The sequence below is a fragment of the Papaver somniferum genome, chromosome 7, assembly GCF_003573695.1.
Source record: "Papaver somniferum cultivar HN1 chromosome 7, ASM357369v1, whole genome shotgun sequence".
NCBI classification, from domain to species: Eukaryota; Viridiplantae; Streptophyta; class Magnoliopsida; order Ranunculales; family Papaveraceae; genus Papaver; species Papaver somniferum.
Genome location: NC_039364.1, coordinates 260,943,423 through 260,967,126, shown reverse-complemented (window position 1 = coordinate 260,967,126; position 23,704 = coordinate 260,943,423). Strand labels below are relative to the sequence as shown.

Sequence of the window (23,704 nt, the reverse complement as noted above, 5' to 3'; positions counted from 1 at the left end):
TTGGAGGATTCATATCAAACTCATAAGAGCATCTCTAATGCAAAGGGGTCTGAGTCATGTAGTCGGAGGTCTTATTGACACCTTTTTTTGTTGTGGGTTATTGACAGGGATTTTTTTTTTACCTCCGCCTCTCTCTTTCCCAAGTGAGGCAGAGAGACTTCGACTATATCGATCCATGATTCTTCACCTTACCATTTCCCGCATCACCAAAACATCACCGGAGAACTCAACTCAGTAAAAACAACCCTAAACTTACCCGAAATCAATAACCTAATCCTTTTACAGAATTCAAATCTATCTTTGAATAACCTGATTTCGCAAACCCTAGAAATTAGATTTGGAGGAAGACTCAAGTAGAAACTCTAGAAAATCTCCACCATCATCCGAATTTATATCATATTTTTGGTAATGTTACCCTGTATTACTACTTGTTTTTGCTTTTTTGGTTCTGTTTTTGTTTTTCATTTTGGATTTCTGGTTTTAGGTTTTGATAGTTTGATTACGTTGTTTTGGTTTTTCTAGACTACTGAGGCGCTGGAGAAGTTAACTACCGGATGTGATTTGGAAATGAAATAGGTTTGGGGATTTTGAGTTGTGTTTTTGTTGTGGTTAATGTTTTGTTAGTAGATTGGACTAAGTGTATAGTTTGTGTCTGTATGTTTTTATAGGGTTCTGATCGTGGTGAGATGGTGGAGGGAAATGAAGGAAGGAGTTGGAAGAAATTAAATGTGTTCATCTGTTTGTGGTTTGTACAAGTTTTAATTTATTGCAAGGAGCATATGAGTAGGTAACATCATCCTTTTTTATTGTTGTACTTAAGGTGTCATCATTTCTGAGGTTCTAATGAAGCAATTTCGTGCTGCAGTGTGGCTCATTTCTTGGAATCTCGTGGTATGCTGAAGGATGCGCTGGAAGTAGCTACTGATCATTTAGCTATTCAGCTTGGAAGTAGATGTTGGAAAGGTTAGTTTTGTTGTTACTGCTTAGATGTTGCTAGTAACTATTCCCTAAATCGTTGTTCGTCCTTCGCTCAATGAATCTGCGCAGTCTACTTTGGATAGTGATAATGTGGAAAATTATATTTTGGAGGCCATAGTTGTGGAAGTAAAGAGTGAATCAAAATGGAAACATTTTGGGTAAATGGCTATGTCCCCTGGAAAGGTACTAAATACCAATTCGTATCTTGTTAGACATAATTGCGCTCGTAGTTTTTTTGAACCATGAAGCTTGTTATGGCAAGTTACCATCAGTTTTGAATAACAACTTGTTGTCCTTCCTCTGATCTTAGTTGTTGTGTTTGTATATGAACGTCAGAAATGGCCTTTAACCCGCCTTTTGTCACAGAATCACTAAAATATACTAAAATGAATCATTTAGTAGAGCTACTTTGTTTTGATATTGCATGTATGGCCTTTAACCCGTCTTTTGTCACAGAATCACTCTACCTGCACTTTTCGACATCAGTCATTCACGAAATTGCCACTTGTATGGCAATACACTGTTTCATATGAAATATGTTGCTCAACCAGTCAAGTAAAATGCATCTAAATTATCCGTTTAAATTTATTTTTGGTAGACTATTTGTTTCTTTTATTGTATCAACTTGAAACGCGTTTCTGTTCTAGTTAATTGAGGTTCTCATTTCTAGGCATGTTAAGTATGATTAGTATCTAATATATTTGAATACGTATCTTAAGGATTTCAAGTGGCTTAGTACATTTATTAAAAGATTTGCTTTTGTATTTCAGTACTGCCTTGGCTAGTATCCTCCTTCATTGTATGCTCGGTGGATGCAGAAACATTCCTCACTCTGTTATCAAGGATAGATCTTTTTCAAAGACTTAAAATTTGCTTTTGAATGATATTAGCTGAGTTTGATTTCCCAAAAAAGGACAAGATTAATATAAATGCTAATTTGGTGGATTGGTTGGTTTGGAAATATGAATCCCATAGTGATACCATAGTTGTGTTTGTCGACGTAAAATTAATGATTCATGTTGTATATCCACTAAATTTGTATCCTCATTTTATGTTTCGTGTCTCTCTTCAGGTGCCATTTTGTCTCTATCCGCAAGCTCTGCTAGCAGTTTCTGTTCATTGGAACTTCTCAATTTCGATAGACTTGTATGTATTTTTTTGCCAAAATTCCCATCTTACCCCGTTTTAGACTTTAGTGTAAATTCTATGGCATGGTTGTGTTTCACCTGACGTTTCCTGTGTTTGCTTTGTTACCACAAGCTGACTAGATAAAACGCCCTTGGTATTAGAATGGTTATATATGCGTCCAATGGATGGTCTTGCTTTTCCCTTTTCATATTTGGACAAAGGCTTTGTGACTTTGTTGTTTCTTGCAGTAGATATAGGAATGATTGATATAGATGAGCAGTAAGAAATGCATCTGTAGCTGCTAGCTAAATTTTGCTGTTTGGGATCGATCGGTTTATTTTCTTTCTTGGTAATTAGTATTACTACTGGCAGAGATAAAAACTAAACATAGATTTCAGGGACTGCAGTACTTATGATGACGGAATTGTGCATGGCCATGAAATGTTTGGAGCTGTATTTTGTTTTAATACTTTGATTAGAATCCAGTAACAAGAAAGAATGGAGCCTTAATTACTCTTTTTGTTTGTCTGAGCTTTGATCTAACTCGAGCTAATAATGTGCATGGAGTTTGGGGATTCTTGTAAAATTATTGTACTGCTATTCCTTATGATAACTCCGCCCGTGTAGTTTTTCTGCACAGCCGGTCGTAAGGGCAACTCCTATGGTATGGAGTTAAAATCATCCATATCTTAGTGAGTATCCATATATATATGGACCATCAGCAATTAGTGGAGCCAAAACTGACCGTGGGAAAAAAAATTAAAAATTTAGTCCATCCGGTTTCTCATAGCCCGGATCATTAAAATTAAAAAAAGACAAAAACTCATCCGTTGAATGTGGATGGCATCTTACATCTCTTAAATAAGCAACACTTATAAAAGTTGCTAATCAGTCAAAACCGTTGCTACAGTATAGGAACAGATATACTTGCATCATTTTAAACAATTAAAAATCCCAACCGGTTATGCAGTGTCCGGATAGCTATAGAGTATTTGCTGCATCCGGTCACTAAATGACCGGATTGGATGAAAAGATATTATTAAAAAAAAATACATCCGGACACATAATGTCCGGGTAGGATATCCGGTCAGCCTATGACCGGATGGACTACTCCAGAGACAACCCCTCAAATATGTGGAGTACCATCTGGATTTCAGAGAGATGTGGACCTAAATCTTACCCATAGTAGCATTATTTATCCATAAAATATGGATTATCACAAAGATGTGGATGAATTTTTACTCCATAGGAGTTGCCCTAAGCCAGGATAAAGGAGGAACATCCATTACGGGCTTGGCGAGCCAATGAAAATACCTAGCCATTCCCCTATGAAGATAGGTCGTGATTGGCTTGGCGAGCCAGTGATAGGCCAATAGGGGGAGAGAGCAGTACCAAGATGGGTGACCGCTTGGGAAGTCCTCGTGTACCTTTGTTTGGTTGAAAACCAGCCATTCCCTTAGGAAAGGGCGGGAGCAGTACCAGGAATGGGTGACTGGTCAGGAAGCCCTTGTATTCCCTTTCTTGCCTACCCCAACTTTTTGGGACTGAAGGCTTTGAAGAAGAAGACTGTGATTCCTTATAATACTGGTGGACATGGTCCTGTTATCTTTCAAGTGTTGTAGTGTTTGACATTTTGAGTACCATTTGTTTCCTCGTATTTCACTACTTACACTGTAAGTGGAATAAGTTTACTTGATATCTGATGATTGGAATCAGTTTAATTGACATCTGATAAGAGATAGTTGCTGCCATTGTGGGTAGTTCATACTATCTAAAAAAGAAAAGATGAACTACGTTTGTGCCTGATCCCCTTGAGCCACGGAGAAAGGTAAGTAGGCAGCCTCTTTGCGGTCCGGCACAAGTGTGCCAGAGGTTGTTCATATCATCGGGAAAGAGTTGGTTACTGCTTCAGTTCGTACCATCTATTCGAAGATGATTGTAACCTTGGCAGTATTAAGAGGTTGTTCATATCTTCGGAAAAAATTTGGTTACTGCTTGGCAGTTCATACCATCTGTTCGTGGATGATTGTAACCTTGATTGGAGGCATGCAGTAAGTTCTTGTAGGCATGCAACAAGTCCTCTTGAGAATCGTGCAGACTTTATTGGCTGGATGGTGGTAGATGTTGGTGCTGGTAGTGGTCTTCTTTCAGTGGTAGATCACAATAATATATATATATATATATTTTTTTTTTTCATATCCTTGGAAAAGAGTTGGTTATTGCCTTGCAGTTCATACCATCTATTCGGAGATGACGAACTACGTCGTGCCTGATCCCTTCGAGCCACGGAGAAGGGTAAATAGGTAGCCGCTTTGTGGTCCAGCACAACTGTGCGAGGTTGTTCATATCCGTCGGAAAAGAGTTGGTTACTGCTTGGCAGTTCATACCATCAAATCGGGAGCTGTGTAGCTTCCGCCTAAGAGCATATCCTACGTTTTTTTTCCCACTTTTGGGTTACTTTTGGCTGAATCATCTCAGGACTTCCTTCTTACCTTTGAAATTTCCTTGTATCAGAAAGCAAATTATGTACGCTTTCAAATCAGATTAGAAGACAGATTTTCTATATGGGAATGGTTTCTTAAAATGGTCTGTTTAGGTGGACTAGAAACTACTTGAACGAAAAGGATACTGCCGAGATTGGTAGTTCCATATTGAGTACGGAATATCTTATTTTTGAAATGCAGTACTGCCCAGTTCTAATCTGTGTCCTGTTGCTTGTGGTATATATGATCATCATATGATGATATGTCATTTTGTCTGTGATATCCGTATTTCCTAACATCAACTTGGATTCTCACGTGCTGTTTGTGCAGCCAGTTGTTGATGATTTTGACCCAAGATCTTTGGTCGCTCCATCTATATGCCACCCACTGGATTTTCTCTCTCAAGGGAATATTAGTTCTATAAGTTCATTCCAACACATACGACAAATTTATTATGGTCCATTCTCTCTTTTGTTTTGAACTCAATTTGCTTTTTTTGTCATTTGTGAATGAATAACGAGGTTGTAATTCACCCTCTAATGTACTGCTGTATTTAACTCATTGTTTTGGTGGATTGTAATTTCTTCTGAAGCCTCTATCTTATCAGTCACTGTATACCTACACTTTTTATCTTCTAGGAAGAAGAGCTTTATGAAATTGAAATTCCGCTAAGCTTTTGTTGACCTCTGTTGGCACTAGATTTGCATGGTTTGGCTTGTTGGTTTGATGAAAGGTACAGCTTTCTTTTCTTGTCCACCTAAAAAGGCCAGATAGGTGAGACAGGAATCTTTTTGGCTTTTTTCTCCTCTGCAACTAAAAAACCAAATTCAGAACGAAGAAGAAGAAGAGAATCTAGAGACAGATTTTTAAGCAGTTGTATATTTATCCTTAGATAAATGAGTCGCAGATTTATCAACTCCATTATGTACGGCGACAGATACAGGACGGCTAACTAGTGGAATTGATGGTATGATCCAAGGTGGGGTTGCAAAATTATTGCGGCAATATAATGGGTTCTCTGCCTGCCCACAGACTCTAGGTAGTATTTCTTTTCTTCTTTTTTTACCATGGCAGATATCGGCATTCCCTTTACTGCTTCCTTACGGGTTTGTTGTTTTTTCCAACCTAAACTGATTTCCGTTATATCTAAATCAGACGTCGAGTCGGATACTCAGAAAATGAAAATACAAACAGTATGATATGTGAGCCAAATCCAAACAAACAAGTTGTTGACATAATGGTCCTGTTGATTAAATGATGTTCCATGTCCACACGCTTTGGCGTCTGATTTTAAAAGTAGTAGTGGTATATATACAATAATAGGGATAGGGCATGGGATGGTTTAAGTGTACGAATCTTACTATTGTTTAATCAACTTTGTTTGGTGAAGTGCATTGCTTTTTGAGATCCAATGATTAGAAGCTTAACCCTGATTAATGTATGTTATAATATAGGATTCTGTTCATAATCATTTGAAGAGTTCAGTATCCCTATTATTAAAATGTAACTATTGTGGTTGGGATGTAATAGTATGACTATGACCTACTGTATTTTTTATGTTTGGCACATATAATGAATCTATTTTTGGCTCCCTTTTGTTTTGCCAGAATTCTAGACATATCAACTTTTTATAGTCTCATACAGCTAGCAAGATCTTAAAATTGGACTGGACTGGACTGGACTGGACTAAAGAGATGAGATGTTATGTTTTCTGACCAAGCGAAGGTGGGGTTGCAAAATTTTAGGCCTCAATGTCTAGTGACGAGCCATGAAGTTTAGATTGGTAGAACATTATACACATTGTAATACTCCTTCCATTTCCTAAAATAAGATACTTTCACTTTTTTTAATTTGGTAGTTAAAATGAAAAAAATGAAAATATCTTTTTAAAAAAAAAATGGAGGTAGTATAATATTGTGGGAAAAAAGAAAAGATTTTGCAGTTTTTTTCTTCTACAAATCTCAATTGGGGAAAACCTTTAGTAAATACATTTTATTTGTTTAATTAGATCACTAGTGATGCTAAATAAAACTAATTTCTAATAAGAAAAATACCCTAAAATCGTTATTTAAGATATTATATCACACACTTTCTATTATAATTTCGATTGTTTTCCACTTTTACTCACGAACTGTTATTAATTTTCGTAGTATTGTTGAAGTCTTTATTTATTTTCAAAAATACAAGGGGATAAATATCATAAAAACTTGACTTAAATTTTCTTCATTGTTCTACCGATTTGTTGTGGACTAGGGAGGAAATTATCCTCCTTAGTCAAATAGCTTTGTCATTGTCATTGTTTATTCTCAATTTAGTGTGGACATATATCCGAAATCAAGTACACCAAGCCTCAAACTCCAATCCTTATTTTCTTTAGATTCTCTTTGTACAGGGGAACTTAAAGTTGACGGCCTTTATACTTGTACCATCCAATTAAAAATATTTACCTCTTAGAAACTGCGGATCCAAGAACTAATAACATATATCTGCCAAGATTTTTTTTCTTCTATTGGTCCAAGACAAAAATCACCCAATAAAGAGATATTTTTAAGAGAGATACTTCAACCGAATGAATACAAGCCAAAACAAAAAACAAAAGGAAAACGAATCGAAGGGGAATTTGGCAACCCAAAACAAAGAAAACAAGCTCACAAATGCTAGTAAAGAGAGTCTCACAATGTTATCACCATGTTCGCCGTTATACCTAACATTTTTGTGCTTGATTAGGCCAAAAAAAAAAAACCTCTTGTAGTTTGACGTTTTTTACTAAGCTTTTTGTTTTGTTTTCAAAGACTTTTCCATTCGCTCTCTCCATATGCACCGCCATTTGCAATCATGATTTTATTCCCATATGAGTCTTTTCTTTCCCCTATTAAACTTCCGAGACTTCACATTTGTGATGAAAGTTTGATTGTAAGTCCACCGAAAACGGTATCGTTCTTCCTCCAAAATAAATGCAAATTAGTTTCATCATTTCCGTCACAAATACAACATAAACTAGAAACATCCATACCCCTTCGTAAAAGCTTGTCTGTCGTCATTATATTATTATGAGAAAGTAGCCAAAGAAAAAAGTTAATTCTGCAAAGACTCTTGAGGTTCCAAACAACGCCGGTTGGAAAATTGGCTCATCTTGATCTTCTTCTCTCATAATACCATCATCAATTGTAGTTGACCATGATCATTTACGACCCCATTTCGGCTATAAAACCTCAATTCGGCTATTAAAAAAAAGACCTTTTTGAATAAAGGTGTAAGAAAAAAAAATATAATAGTATAACTTCACTTGAAATGGTTTGAGAGTATATTTTCCTAGACATAAACCCCAACCTTATACCACCTTCCATAACTTCATACGTACTAGCCACCACAAACTCCTTGGTACTTGAAGCTTCATATGCCAAGAATTTTCCAAATATCTCTCTTGTAACAATCTTGAATCTAATGCTTTTGTTGAAATCTTCAATCTCTTATAGATATTAAACCACAAGTTACCACCTTTTGAACCTTTGGATTGGAGGATTTCCCAATTGGTAAACATTTCGCCAGATTTCCCAGCTATAATCTTACTCCACAATGCATCTTTCTCTACATCAAACTCCACCTTCATTTTATTTTTGTAAATCTGAATTCACCTGGTTAATTCTTATTATACCAAGGCAAGTCCAAACTCTCACCATAGAACACAACCCTTTAAAAAGGTGAGAAGAAAAATAATTATTTATCAAAGAAGAAAATTTTGATAGTTAATCGAGGAAGACAAAACCAAAAATAGCTTTTTAGATAAAAATATATATATTACTCATCATTAATCAAGTAAGCAACAATCCTAAGACTATGATATTTTTTTATTTTTAAATAAAACAAATCATATTAACCTCAATTAAAAAAAATATGAAAAAAACATTTGAAAATATAACCAAACAATAACCCAAATACATAATTCATGATTTAGACACATAACTGAGTTACAAGTTTCTTTGAGTTCCATAGCACCATATGTAGGTTCTAGTATTGGTGGAAACCAAATAAGTCGTAAATGGGTACGTGATTGTTTTATAATCTTCGTTAATCGCCTAGCATTCAAAAGTTAGATTTGTCTTAATAATATACCTACATACGTCAAGCGAAGGGAAAGATTAGTTAAACCCCCTAGATTACTCAATTAATAAATTAAATAATGTAAATATATCTCGAACACAATGCTATTGTGAAGATCAGTTATTTTTTCCGTAAGAAAATTATAGGATTTGAATAAAAAATAATCTCTGATAACTCTTGATAGCTCGGCATAAAGCATGTTGATTACATGGTATGGATAGAGAAGTAGACAAAAATTAGAGAGAAGAAGAAGAAAGAAATTTTATTCATGTATGTTTATAAAGGTTTAGGGTTTTATTTATAGAGTTTAGATACTTGATTCCCAAGTAATAGGGTCCTACTAGAGTGGTCCTCTATATAATAAACTTCCTTTTACAATAACATTGTATTTTTAACACGTGAAGAAAAAAAACTAATTAAGTTAATATTCACATAGTAATTCTATTAAGATAACAGGAATACCCTTTCAAGTTATGTTGTTAAAAACTTTAACAAGGATGCTACTAGCAAATATTCATATGCAACAAAGAAACTATATAGCACAAAAGAAAACTTATATCCAACAAAGATATTCACTTGCAATAAAGCCACATAACATCAATTTCGAACTAAAACTTATATGTCACACCCACTTCTACTTTTTCTTTATCGAGTCTCATCTAAAGACTCCGAACATCGTTTATTTTATGTTAAAAAAACATATTTAGTCGTGACAATGTCAGTGATACCAGCTTCAAAATCTTTCCTTTACAATCAATCAAAACAAGCTCATACTATTTTCAAATCTCCAAACATCCAAAAACCACTTTTCCATTTACCTCAAAACCTATTTAAAATCTCACACTTTTCACTCTCACCACGAGATGCATTCGTTCAACTCAACAGTCACTTCGAAAAAGAAAAAAAAACTCAACAATGTATCCATAAAAGGGTACACTCCCATCTCCTCCCATCAGTTAAAATGATGATTCAGTGATGTTTCTGATTGTTCCTCGTCATTTCAAGTAGGTGTTTCTACATATGTATCCATACTGCTATTGTTGTAGCGAGATTCAGATGAATCCATACTGCTACTGCTGTAGCGAGATTCAGATGAATCAATTTAAGTACATATAAATCATGAACTTAGTAGCAAAACCCCACACCATAAAACTTGAATCTCACTAACCAACGGTTACACTCATTGACTTTGACCAGTTTTGAAATTAATCTCAGAACCATCCAGCGAGTGCTCAAGTAACACCGTAACGGAATATTACGGTACATATGATATGCGTGCAGAGACATGTGCCACAATTGCTGTTCTTTCACGCTTTTCATGCCTGTCTCATTTAAATCCCGCGTCTCTGAAGTCTGAAAGTACAACACAGAGAAGAGAGAGAGAGAGAGAGAAAAAATTGAACGTTTTTGAAATTGAAACAAGAAAAAGAACAGCCAATGAGACTTTGTGTTTCAGTAAAATGAAAATGAAGTGAAGGAAAATCATCATCACTGTTTCAAGTTTCAGGTAAGAAATAATTTACATCTTCGTCACTGTTTCAAGTTTCAGGTAAGAAATAATTTACATCTTTTAATTGTATTAATTTGGTTTGGTTTGTTCTTATAAATAAATATATACATATATATATATATATATAGCAGAAGAAATTTCTGATAAATAATTTACTTACTTTTTCTAATTTAATTTATGGACTTAATTTTTCTAATATATATATATATATATGTATACCATTATAAGATTGGGAGGGTAATAACAAACGGTACGTATATGAACTTTAAGACATGGGAGTCCTGGATCTTATGTATTTTAACATGAGTCACCAAACATACATGAGATTTACATGAATCCGATGATGAGATTATAAATTTCTCGGAACTGTGTACTCTGCAACCAGACCCACCTGAAATTTAAGAATCCATATCAAACTCATAAGAGCATCTATAATGCAAGGGGTCTGAATCATGCAGCCAGAGGTCTTATTAACACCTTTTTTTATGGGTTATTGACAAAAATTTTTTTTTTTACTTAAAGTTTATATCCATTCCCCAAATTCTTATATAAATTTAGAGACAAAATGATGATATCAATTTAAGACTCAAGGTCATGAAGAAAGTCTAAGATAAACTTTTTCCTTTACCCACACTTAGCCATGACATCTTTATTTATGACCTTAACCCGTACTTTTGGAGATCAAAATTTGGTAAAAAAAATCTTAAATTTTAGATGTCATACTATTTTAAGACATTTACACCTTGCATTGGAGATGCAGATTCATAAAACCAGTGATTCATAGACAATAAATATATTGGACTGAGTCGAAATCCAATATATATTACTAAAGATTAAACTTGTCGGATGGTAGAAGAAGTATATATAATACGATGCTTATTTCTAGACGGATTTACCTAACTTCCTCGTTTCAGCTTCCTAATCCATTTCCTCCTCTATTTATTATTATTTTATTTTTTGGTAGTCGGCAACAGAAAAGCCAAAAAAAAAAGAAACAAAAAGATACAGACTAGCCAACGTCTGCAAGAAGAGTGTTGAATATACATGAAGGAGGTTGGGAAGATGTCCATAACTCGTGGACATTATACTTGGCAACGAATTTGGCGAGTATACGAGCAGTATCATTAGCTCTTCACTACACAAAGTTATACTCTACTTGAGAAATTACGGAGGTGACAGTTCTGAGCTCATTTAAAATGTTAATAATCCTCCACGGGAACCTAATTAACTTTCCTTCGAGAATTTGAATCATAGTAGGAGAGGCACTTTCAATCACAATTTTGTTGAAGCCCATTTTGTTGGCCAGTTTATAGCAAGGACAAATCCATTGGTTTGAGCGATTAGGGGGATACAATAATTGCTGATAGAAGTTTCTGCAGTGATAAAGGCCCCTAGGTGATCCCCGGTAAAAACTTTTCTTTTTTTGTAAATTGAAATGCATTAAAAAAAAACTAACATAGGGAGTTAGCAACCATTGCATCAAGACGACTAGAGCCATCTAATGTTTGGGTATTAGAAGCTTCCCAAACATTAGATTTATCTACTGCTAAAGTTTGAATATACAAGCTAGAGGGTCAACTACCAAATCAATAACTGTTCCAAAAGTTATAGCTTCCTTAGCTAAAGTATTAGCTACATTGTTTGCAAGCCTGGGAATAAAGAAAAAGCCTAAAAAATTTGAACAAAAACTGAGATCCTGTTTCACTTATTCCAAAATATTTTGATTCACCCAAGTTGCTTGAGATAGTACTCCATTAAAGTAGTCGAATTTTTTTTGCAATCTCATTCAATGCTGAAATTTGACATGTTGTGCTTCCTTGCCCACTTCCCAGCTTGGAGTAGTCCTAAAGCCTCTCCTGGGTGGCATTAATCTCCCCTGCATGCCTCCTTTCTGTTGTTGACCGTGACTGTCAGGATTTGAATGGTGTGACTTGCTGGTAGACATGGCTGGAGACTGGATGGAGGCTGGCTGGAAGCACAACTGTCAGGATAGAGACTGGCTGGCAGTGCGGCAGAGTATTTTGCTGGATGCTGGTTAGAAGCGCGACTGGCAACTCGACTTCGACATTTGACTAACGGTTGTCTTTGACCATTGACCTGGACTTCATGGGGCGCTGGACTCGCTGGTAGCCACTTCAGTGGGTAGGCTGGTGGCAGCTGAATAGTGGCCCAAAACAATATTCTGGTCCAATATGTGGTATTTTTAATCATGGTACGAATAGTAGTCAAATTTTTTTTTGCAATCTCCTTCAATGTCGAAATTTGACATGTTGTGTTCCCTTGCCTACTTCCCAGCTTGGAGTAGTCCTAAAGCGTCCGCCAATTCTCGTGAGGAAGATGTAATTGATCCTGCTCTGCCTTGTCCAAGTCCACCTGCATCATTTCTAAAAACCTATTGGTACATTTTCCTATATCGATCCATGATCCCGGGAAACATCTGCATTACAAGATATCTTCCTCTATTGTTAAAACAAGAAAGAATCCTTACTGCAAGCGCAAGTTCTACACTCCTCGGCCGAGGAAAAAAGAAAAAAATTCTACACTCCTTGCTTCCCCGTCCAACATTTTGGTAAGAGATCAAAAACTTTTTGGTGGCAACAATTATGTGAATCTCGACGATGGCACATCTCTCTCCCAGGACGCTTTTCTTGACTAAGACCACATGACTGGTCCCTTGACCCCGCGTATCCGCAAGCAGAGAGAGAAAATACAATTCTCTCCGCCTCTCTCCTTTCTCACTCTCTGGTTTCTCGTTCTCCCACACAGATGAAGCAGAGAGACTTCATTTATATATCGATCCATGATTCCTATATCACCAAAACATCACCGGAGAACTCAACTCAGAAAAAACAACCCTAAACTTACCCGAAATCAATAACCTAATCTGCAAACCGATTTTACAGAATTCAAATCTATCTCTCTGATTTCGCAAACCCTAGAAATTAGATTCTCAGACTCCACGGAGATTCAAGTAGTAACCCTAGAAAGGTGATTTTTCAAGTTCTGAGAAGAAGAATCGGGTAAATTCTAACTTTTTTTTGCTTCTGTTTGTGGTTTGTATAAAGTTTTAATTGAGGTGTCATCATTTCTGAGATTCTAATGAAGCAATTTCCTGCTGCAGTGTGGCTCATTTCTTAGAATCTCGTGGTATGCTGGAGGTAGCTACTGATCCAAATTACAGATTTGATTTAGGAAGACTATATGTTGCGGAGGTTAGTTTTTGTAGCTACTGCAATATTCCCTAAATCGTTGTCCGTCCTTCTTCGCTCAATGAATCTGTGCAATCATTACTTTGGATAGTGATAAAGTGGAAAATTTCATTTTGGAGGCCATAGTTGTGGACGTCAAAATGGAAACATTTGGGTCAATAACTATGTCCTCTGGAAAGATACTAAATAGCAATTCATATCTTGTTAGACATGGTCTTCTATGTAGGAAAAATCCAGATGATACCAGCTTGTTGTCGAGTTGGTTGGTTATTCTTCTGATCTTGGAGAATCACTTTATTGTAAATTCTATGGCATGGACCACATGGTTGTGTTTTACTTGACGTTTCCTGTGTTCGCTTTGTTGCCACAAGTTGACCAGATAAAACGCCTTTGGTATTCGAATGGTTATATATGCGTCTAATGGATGGTACGGCGTTTCCTTTTTATAGTTAGACAAAGGCTTTGCAATGGTAAGCCTGACTTTGTTGTTTCTTGCAGTAGATATAGGAATGATTGATATAGATAAGCAGTAAGAATTGCATCTGTAGCTGCTAGCTAAATTTTGCTGTTTGGGTTCGAATGGTTTATTTTCTTTTTTGGTAATTAGTATTACCACTGGCAGAGATAAAAACCAAGACATAGATTTCAGGGACTGCAGGACTAATGATGACAGAATTGTGCATGGCCATGAAATGTTTGGAGCTGTATTTTGTTTTAATACTTTGATTAGAATCCAGTAACAAGAAAGAATGGAGCCTTAATTACTCTTTTTGTTTTTCTGAGCTTTGATCTAACTCAAGCTACTTTCCTGTTGCTTAAATAATGTGCATGGAGTTTGGGGATTCTTGTAAAATTACTGTGTTGCTATTCCTTGTGATAACTCCACCTGTGTAGGTTTTCTGCACAGCCTGTCGTAAGCCAGGATAAAGGAGGAACGCTCATTACGGGCTTGGCGAGCCAATGGTAATACCCCAGCCATTCCCCTATGAGTATAGGTCGTGATTGGCTTGGCAAGCCAGCGATATGCCAATAGGGGGAGAGAGCAGTACCAAGATGGGTGACCGCTTGGGAAGTCCTCGTGTACGTTTGTTTGGTTGAAAACCAGCCATTAACTTTAGGAAAGGGCGGGAGCAGTACCAGAAATGGGTGACTGGTTGGGAAGCCCTTGTATTCCCTTTCTTGCTGCTACCCCAACTTTTTGGGAATGAAGGCTTTGAAGAAGAAGACTGTGATTCCTTATGATACTGTTGGACATGGTCATGTTATCTTTATAAGTGTTGTAGTGTTTGGCATTTGAGTACCATTTGTTTCCTCATATTTCACAACTTACACTGTATGTGGAATAAGTTTACTTGATATCTGATAATTGGAATCAGTTTAATTGATATCTGATAAGAGATAGTTGCTGCCATTGGGGGTAGTTCATACTATATCTAGAAAAGAAAAGATGAAGAACTACATTTGTGCTTGATTTCCTCGAGCCACTGAGAAAGGTAAGTAGGCAGCCGCTTTGCAGTACAGCACAACTGTGCGAGAGGTTGTTCATAACGTCGGGAAAGAGTTGGTTACTGCTTGGCAGTTCATACCATCTATTCGGAGATGATTGTAACCTTGGCAGTATTAAGAGGTTGTTCATATCGTCGAAAAGATTTGGTTACTGCCTGGCAGTTCATACCATCTATTTGTGGATGACTGTAACCTTGAACCCTTCTGTTAAACATTGGAGGCATGCAGTAAGTCCTTGTAGGCATTCAATAAGTCCTCCTGAGAATCGTGCAGACTTTACTGGCTGGTTGGTGGTAGATGTTGGTGCTAGTAGTGGTCTTCTTTCACTATTTGAAGCTCAGGTAGTGGTAGATGACAATATTTTTTTTTCATATCCCTGGAAAAGAGTTGGTTACTGCCTTGCAGTTCATACCACCTATTCGGAGATGACGAACTACGTCGTGCTTGATCACCTCAAGCCACGGAGAAGGGTACGTAGGTAGCCGCTTTGCGGTCCAGCACAACTGTGCAAGGTTGTTCATATCTGTCGGAAAAGAGTTGGTTACTGCTTGGCAATTCATACCATCAATTCGGGAGCAGTGTAGCTTCCGCCTAAGAGCATATCCTACGGGTTTTTTTTTCCACTTGGGTTACTTTTGGCTGAAATTTTCCCCAGGTCTTCCTTCTTACCTTTGAAATTTCCTCGTGTCGAAAACCAAATTATGTATGCTTTCAAATTAGATTAGAAGATAGGTTTTCTATATGGGAATGGTTTCTTAAAATGGTCTGTTTAGATGATGGACTAGAAACCACTTGAACGAGAAGGATACTGCCAAGACTGGTAGTTCCATATTGAGTACGGAATATCTTCTTTTTGAAATGCAGTACTGCCCCGGTCTAATATTTGTCCAGTTGCTAGTGGTATATATGATCATGATATGCTAATGTGTCTCTGTGATATCCGTATTTCCTAACATCAACTTGGATTCTGACTTGCTGTTTGTGCAGCCGGTTGTTGATGTTTTTGACCCAAGATCTTTGGTCGCTCCATCTATATGCCACCCACTGGATTTTTTCTCTCTCTCAAGGTAATATTAGTTCTATTTATAAGTTCATACCAACACATTCGACAAATCTATTATGGTCCAATCTCTCTTTTGTTTTGAACTAAATTTGTTTTTTTTTTCCGTCATTTGTGAATGTATAACGAGGTTGCAATTCACCCTCTGATATACTGCTATATTTAACTCATTGTTTTGGTGTATTGTAGTTTCTTCTGAAGCCTCTATCTTATCAGTCGCTATTACTTACACTTTTTATCTTCTAAGAAGAAGAGCTTTATGAAATCGAAGCTAAGCTTTTGTTGACCTCTGTTTGCACTAGACTGCATGGTTTGATGAAAGGTACAGCTTTCTTTTCTTATTAAGGACGTGGATATCTGCGTTCTTGTTTCATATTCACTATATCGTGCATGTTGCATATTCTTCTTGGGGAGGTTCTATGATGAGGTTTATGCTAACAACTAAAGTCAATATGCAGTACTATAAAACAATGGTTTTCGACAGCCCGCAACCCACTGGTACCAACTCCACTGTGTTTTGTCTCAGCCAATTCATGTCATGGCTGGACAAGAGATTACTGGAGCTCTTGGCATGGTTGCTCCCAGTGCTCAGAGTTATCCCATGTACTTAACTATGTCAGCTCAGGCACCAAAATCTTCTTTACTCTCCTTTTAGTGTTGTCAGGAATGGTGAAAATGTTAATTCTAACTCTGGGATTTATAACCTAGCTTTATTGGGGGCCATAGATATTAATTGGGGGCCTTGAACTTTTATTTGCACCACAAAATTTTCAGGGGCTTATTAAACCGACCATGAAAAATACTTTTTTACCCTTACTTATTTTTAATTTTTTTAATCAATGACAGCTTTAAAGGGTCGTTAGTATTCTGAATAACGACACTTTAGAGTCGTCACTGTTTTCAGTGACGACCCAAAGCGTCGTTGTGGCCTATATGACGACTCTAACAAGTCGTTAATGTTCGGAATAACAACTCTAAGAGTCGTCCTTGTTTTCACTACGGTTTAAAAGAGTCGTTAACATTAATAAGTGTTACCACTTTAAATGACAACTTATAGAGTCGTTAACGATGCCCTTTAAGGTCGTCACTGTTTCAATGACGACTCTTTAGAGTCGTCATTCAAAATAGTAGCGACACTAGAGTCGTTATTGGAAACATTAATGACTGTTTAGACTCGTCGTTGTTTTAAACAATTTGAAAAATAGCATGACGATTTTTCATACAAATTTGTGCGCGAAAAGAAAAGAAAAAAAAAGTAACTACAATCGAAAAAATTGAAAAAACAAAAAAAAAAGGTTAAACTCTAATTAAGTAAGATTAACACTAATTAAACGAGATTATCACTAATTAAATAAGGGGTAGATTAGTCATTACAAAAATATTTGGATAAGGGGTGACTCAAATTAGGTTTGGGTGATCTTTTTTGTCCTCTAGTGATGGCCCCCAATTAGAAATCATGGCCCCCAATTAAGCTAGGATTTATAACTTTTCAAAGCAAAAAAGTGGGGTGCTGGTGCTGAACAAGGAGGAATACTTCAAATGTCTACATGCAAACTTGATCTGAAAGAGCTGTACTGTCGAATGTGGCAACCACAATTAGGTTCTGTCCAATTCGGATTTTATGTCTCTTGTGAAACTACTACTAATCATTAGACTAAGTTAGAACGATATATTGTATATATGCACATGGCATGAAAAGTATAATGTACTTCTAGTTCTAGCAGCTTCACTTCAACCTTTTTCTGCAATCGCATTCTTTTTAGAGTTTGGTTCCTGACGCTAAATCCTGGCAGAGTTGTATATTATCCACGTGTCATTCGATATCCCGGTGAACCAAAGTTCATTGCAGGCCCGGTAACGACAGGGCGGTGTTGCTAGATTGATACCACTTTCCTTATTTACTTGCGTTTCCGACTCTCTCTATATATATGGGAATCCTTCACCTATATAAAATCTAGGGTATACTAATTATAGTAGGAAATACCAATTGGTCCTACAAATAATTTATTAGAGAGAGTCTAGTCCAATTGATCTAGTCCATTGTCTGTTTGGTCCTATTTGGTAATATAAATTATAGTTTGGTCCTAGAATGACGTCATGGATGATGTAATTTTCATCTTGTAGTGGCAGAAATATCCTTTTAGATAAGGACCATATATATAGTCAAAAGGTAAGAGAAGAAATCATTTTTTAGATCTACTTTCTCTCTCCTCTCTCTCTCCTCCCGGTCTCTCTTTTTCTCTCCCTGCTACTGCAAATTTTTTAGGGTTTTTTTTTCTCTTTGAAACGAAAGATGAAGACGAAGATGATGAAGATTGAAAACGAAGATGATGAAGACGGAGATGATGAAAATTGATTTGATTACAAAGATTTACAATGATTGATTTCAAGATTTGATTTTAACTTTTTCTGCTGTTGTCAAAGAAGATGAAGATTGAAACGAAGAAGATGAAGATTCTGTTGCTATTTATGATGATGATGAACCTTTATCATCTTACATGCTTGGGTAAGTTTCGGATCTACAAAAGAAGATGAAGATGACGGAGTTCATTTCTGGAATGAACTCTGGTTTGTGATGAAGATTTTGATGTTTTTTCGTATGTTGTTGCTGCTGATGATGGAGAGGATGAAGATGAGTTGCTGCTGCTGATGAAGAAGATGAAGATGACGGAGTTCATTTCAGGAATGAACTCTGGTTTGTGATGAAGATTTTGATGTTTTTTCTTGATGAAGATAGATTTATGTTTTTCTTCATCGCTGCTGCTGCTATTGTTGAAGATGATGAATTTTGATGAAGTTCATTCTTGAAATGAACTTTGTTTTCTTTTTGAAGATGATGATGAAAACGATGAAGATGATGAAGACGACGATAGGTTTATGTTGAAGATGACGATGAAGACGATAGATCTTGATTTTTTGATGTTTGTTGCTCGTGTTGAAGATCTTGAATTTGATGTTTTTCTGCTGGATCTGCTGCTGCTGTTTGAAGACAACGAAAATGATGAAGATGATGCTACTGCAATTCATTTCTACGAATGAACCATAATTTTTATGGAATTTTTTGTGTGTGTTCATGTAAAGAAGGAACTCTGTTTTTTTTAGGTTTTTATACGGAGTTCATTTCTGGAATGAACTCTGCTTTTTTAGGTTTTTATACGGAGTTCATTTATGGAATGAACTCTGGTTTTTTAGGTTTTTTATATGGAGTTCATTTCTGGAATGAACTCTGGTTTTTTTATGTTTTATATGGAGTTCATTTCTGGAATGAACTCTGTTTTCTTAGGTTTTTATATGGGGTTCATTTCTAGAATGAACGCTGGTTTTTTTTATGTTTTATACGGAGTTCATTTCTGGAATGAACTCTGTTTTATTAAGTTTTTATATGGAGCTATTTTCTGGAATGAACTCTGGTTTTCTAAGGTTTTTAGGTGATTTCTGAAAAAATAAGTAGAAATTAACAGGAGTTCATTTTGACGAATGAACTGCTACAAAAAATAAGTAGAAATTAACCCGGAAGGGTACTTTTGTCCATTTAATATTTTTAAATAATTATGGACCAAACAGTTAAGGTGTTTGACCAAAGGACTAAACAGACATGGGCCCACCTAAAAAAGGACCAAACAATTATTTTCCCTTAATTATATGTCCCTACTTTTAACTCCCTGCAAATATATCCTTATGCAACAATAAATATGTCCCTCCTTTTTTAATAACTTTATCCATTTAATATTAGATTACCTTAATATCCTCACCCATATAATATTTTTTTTTTTATTTTAAAATGGAACAAATTTCTTCCACTGCCACTTCACCACCACCACCACCACCACCACCAACATTCAACTACCATTCCACCACCACCGTTCAACAACCACCACTTACTAACCGCCACCACCACTAAAATTAAACCACCACTCCTTCACCGCCACCATTACACCACCACTAGTCCTCCACCACCACTAGTTTGTTGCCGCCACCACCACCACAAGTTCGTCGCCGCCGCCGCCGAGTTCAAATATTTTTGTATCAACAACAATAGTTGATCCAAATAAAAATAGAACAAACAGTAGAAGTTTATCTAGTTTAGGGGATCAACAACGATAGTTGATCCAAGAAAAAAAGATCAACAGTAGAAGTTGATCCAATTTTAGTGGATCAACAATGGAAGTTGATCCATGTAAAATGGAGTGAACTTGGCGTGAGTCGAACACGCATCATCTGACATGGAGTCAGTCATGCCACCATTGCACCACAAGTTCAACATTGGAAGAAATTTACATGATTTAAACTACAAAACATGAGTTCAAAGGATCAACAACAACAGTTGATCCCATATAGATGGATCAACAACCATAGTTGATCCAAAATATATGGATCAACAACCATAGTTGATCCAATATCACTGCCTGCTTCAACCCAGATAACCACCATATTTCATTACCTGTAGCTTCATAAACACCAACAGCTCCAAGACCAGCTTCAAAATCAATCTCGACAACTACAACAACCGGAACCACCATTCTACTACTATTTCCATGACTAATTTCTCATTCGCACCTCTCCACCATTACCGCCACCAACAAATCACACATCTCCACCACCACCACCACCACCACCACCATAACAACCAGAACCAAAATCCAACACCAATTTCATCATTCCAACCAAAACCACCATAGTTGATCCAATAAAAAATTGGGTCAACAACAGGAGTTGATCCAAAATATATGGATCAACAACCATAGTTGATCCAATATCACTGCCTGCTTCAACCCAGATAACCACCATATTTCATTCAGCAACAGGCTTCAATCTCTGTAACAACAACTCATACCAACAGTGCCACCAACAAAATCACACATCTCCAGCACCACCACCACCACCACCAAAACAACCAAAACCAAAATCCAACACCAATTTTATCATTCCAACCAAAACCACCTCTATCTACATCACCAGTACCGAAAGAAACATACCTCATCCGTCGTCGATGCTACACCACCACCATAAATTGTAACTTGAAACGGATCTCGATCTATAATTTCAACATAAAAACAGACCTCGATCTATTTGAATCCGATTCCAAACTCAGTTTTTAGAAGAAGAAGAAGAAGAAGAAGGTGTCATATGTTGATGATAGTTCGATAAATCCTGAATCCGTTAGCGGCGGAGAAGGTGGTCGTAGTTGCAGAGGTGGTGGTGGAGCGATATGATTTTAGGTTACAAATTAGCGACGGAGAAGATGGTTAATGTGGTGTAACAACGGACTAGAAACGAAGATGGTGACGATGGAGATGCTGCTGCTGTTGGTTGCGTTCGTTATGGTGGCGACGGAGATGAAGATGATGGTGAGCTCGATAGTTTTTCTCTGGATGAGAAATAAAGAAGATAAGAAGAAGTCCCTACTTTCAATAAGGTATAAAGGTTGGGGTATATTTGGAAGTCCCTAAATTGTTGATGGGCCCCTGATGGGCTTATAGATAAAGAGGGACAAAATTATTATGTGATAAGGATATTTGTATAGACCATCAAAAGTAGGGACAAAAATTCAATTACCACTGGAATCTAACCAGAGCTGGTAAGTTCATATACTCCTTTATACGTTTATACTAGGTCCCAAAATAAGCCCCATACAACACCCATTTCTTCTTTTTCTTCTTCTTCCTGACACACAAAGCCTTGTTATGTCGTCCTCTTCAGATGCCATGGATTGTTTTCCCAAGGCTTCTTCTTTTCTCAAGGACCCAAATGCTGATTATAGAGGCACTTTCTCAATCGAATTAAAAAACTTCAACAAATGGATCCTGAGGTTATGTTCAATTTCTTTAAGAGATTTAATGTTGCACATGTTTATATGCCACCAACTATACGTCGGAATTTAGCTTTTGTTACAGATCATCTATTATGGGATAAAATCTAAAAATAAACAGGTCAACTAATAGTGGGACGGAGGGAGTATATTATTGCATGTAGTTGAATTTAAAACCTAAAACTCCCTCTCTCCTAAAAAAAAAAAGAAAAAAGAACTTCCTCCTTTTTGCTCTGATCTAGTCCTTTTGGGCTAAGATTTGAGCAAGAATTTTTAGTTTTTATGAATAAGAATAATTTTATTAATTTTATTTTTTTAGCTTTTATTTTTGTTGTTTTTGGTGTCTATGGACACATTTCTTCGCTATTCGGGCGACCTTTTCTTCGTCTTTTGGATGATTTTCTCTTCGGTTTTATAGTAATTCTTCCAAAATCTCCATGGTGTTCATTGGCTTGCTATTCTCGATTTATCAAGAACATCAACAATTTTGCTCGGCGTCTTTTTGGATTCATCTTCAACAAGAGGGATTCAGGGCACCCGTATTGGATTGGATCTACAAGATTTTGGGAAAAATATTTCATTTCATTTGGAGCATCTCTTATTGAAGAAGATAATCATTTTAAATGGTCGAAGTTGATTTCGGTTCACACCATCAGTCATCACTACTACATCTACAAAAATTAGATATCTTTGCGGTTCATGGCTCTTTCTCTTCGCGATGTATTTGCAATTGGTGTCGTCATTTGTATTTGGGTTTTGATTATCTTGTATTTTGGTGTTTTTGATAATCTTGTAAGCAATCATGTAATCATCATTTTGGTTTGAATGAAATGAAACGTGATTTCCGGTCCTGAATTATTCTTACAATAGTTTGCATACAAGTACGCATATTGTGCTATATCCAGATAATGGTTAATTGTTCTAAACTCCTATTTCAATCATTGAGACATTCTTAGAAGACGGGATAGCTGTCTGACACAAACTATTAGCTTCGAACTTCGAAGCTATGTTCAAGTGATCGAATGATCAATACTAAACATTCCGAGTTTACATTAAATGGATGCCTCACAAAAATCATATAAGATGTTTCCAGGCGATTTCACATGATCAGCTTTTAACTTTCGTCAAGAATAAAGATGAACGTGGTTAAAGCAAAAGCTTACCAACACATATTTCGAGAAAGATATAAGCGAGTTAAACTTAGCTCGAAATATCAAATGTGTATAATGTAAAGTCTATATAGGTGTACGACTTAGTCTCGATAGGAGATAAAAATAATAGAGTTCTGTGTGATAGATGAGTTCAAGTCTCCACATACCTTTTGTTGATGAAGTTACTCCAATCTCCCCTTAGTAGATCTTCGTCTTCAATCGATGAACGCGTGACGTATAAAGCTCAACTACACATTCTATCCTAACCCGAGACATAACTATAAGTAGACTACAAATCAAGACTTATAGTTTTGACAACTAAACTTGACAAACAAGCTTGAGATAGCAATGCTTGCGAGTTTGACCGAGCAGTGCTCTAACAATTTTTTTAAGGCTTGGGTCAGCATTTGCAAACCAATTTCATAAGGAAGTCTTGGAATTAAAAAACCCCACCAATTTAATATTTCTCTCCTTACTAAACTAGCTAGCAGGCTTATTTCAGAGCGATCAAATTTGGGTTCAACTGCTGAAAATTAAATACTTCCCTAATAACCACCCACTGGAATCTTCTAGGACATCAAAATTGTCTTGGATTTGGAAAAGTATCCATAAAGGTATAAACCTTATTAAAGGTAATTTTGTGTGGCAAGTCAAATACGGAGCTTCTACAAAAATTTGGCAAGATAAATGGTTCCTAATGCAGAAATTATCCCAAAACCCACTAATCCTCCATAGCCTCTTCCACAACGTGTAAATGAAATGATTACTC

General features: G+C 36.4%; 1 protein-coding gene and 1 long non-coding RNA gene across 3 annotated transcripts; both read left to right on the top strand.

Annotated features, from left to right (window-relative positions):
- Positions 1–6,349, top strand: LOC113300261 (putative coatomer subunit beta'-3). Of its 2 annotated transcripts, none has more exons than XM_026549473.1 (6): positions 1–405; positions 523–576; positions 669–787; positions 866–963; positions 2,051–2,124; positions 6,197–6,349. In XM_026549473.1, exons 3-6 carry the CDS (start codon positions 687–689, stop codon positions 6,221–6,223), a joined length of 300 nt encoding a protein of 99 aa, XP_026405258.1. In that variant the 5' UTR covers positions 1–405; positions 523–576; positions 669–686; the 3' UTR covers positions 6,224–6,349. The 2 variants fall into 2 exon arrangements, with proteins under 2 accessions (XP_026405258.1, XP_026405257.1); XM_026549472.1 differs by lacking the exon at positions 6,197–6,349 and adding an exon at positions 4,920–5,187.
- Positions 6,350–12,916: 6,567 nt separating this feature from the next.
- LOC113293716 lies at positions 12,917–16,976 on the top strand. The gene is made up of 4 exons (XR_003332498.1): positions 12,917–13,220; positions 13,322–13,412; positions 15,903–15,982; positions 16,165–16,976. It is a non-coding gene; the product is annotated as an uncharacterized LOC113293716 (long non-coding RNA).
- Positions 16,977–23,704: the final 6,728 nt, after the last annotated feature.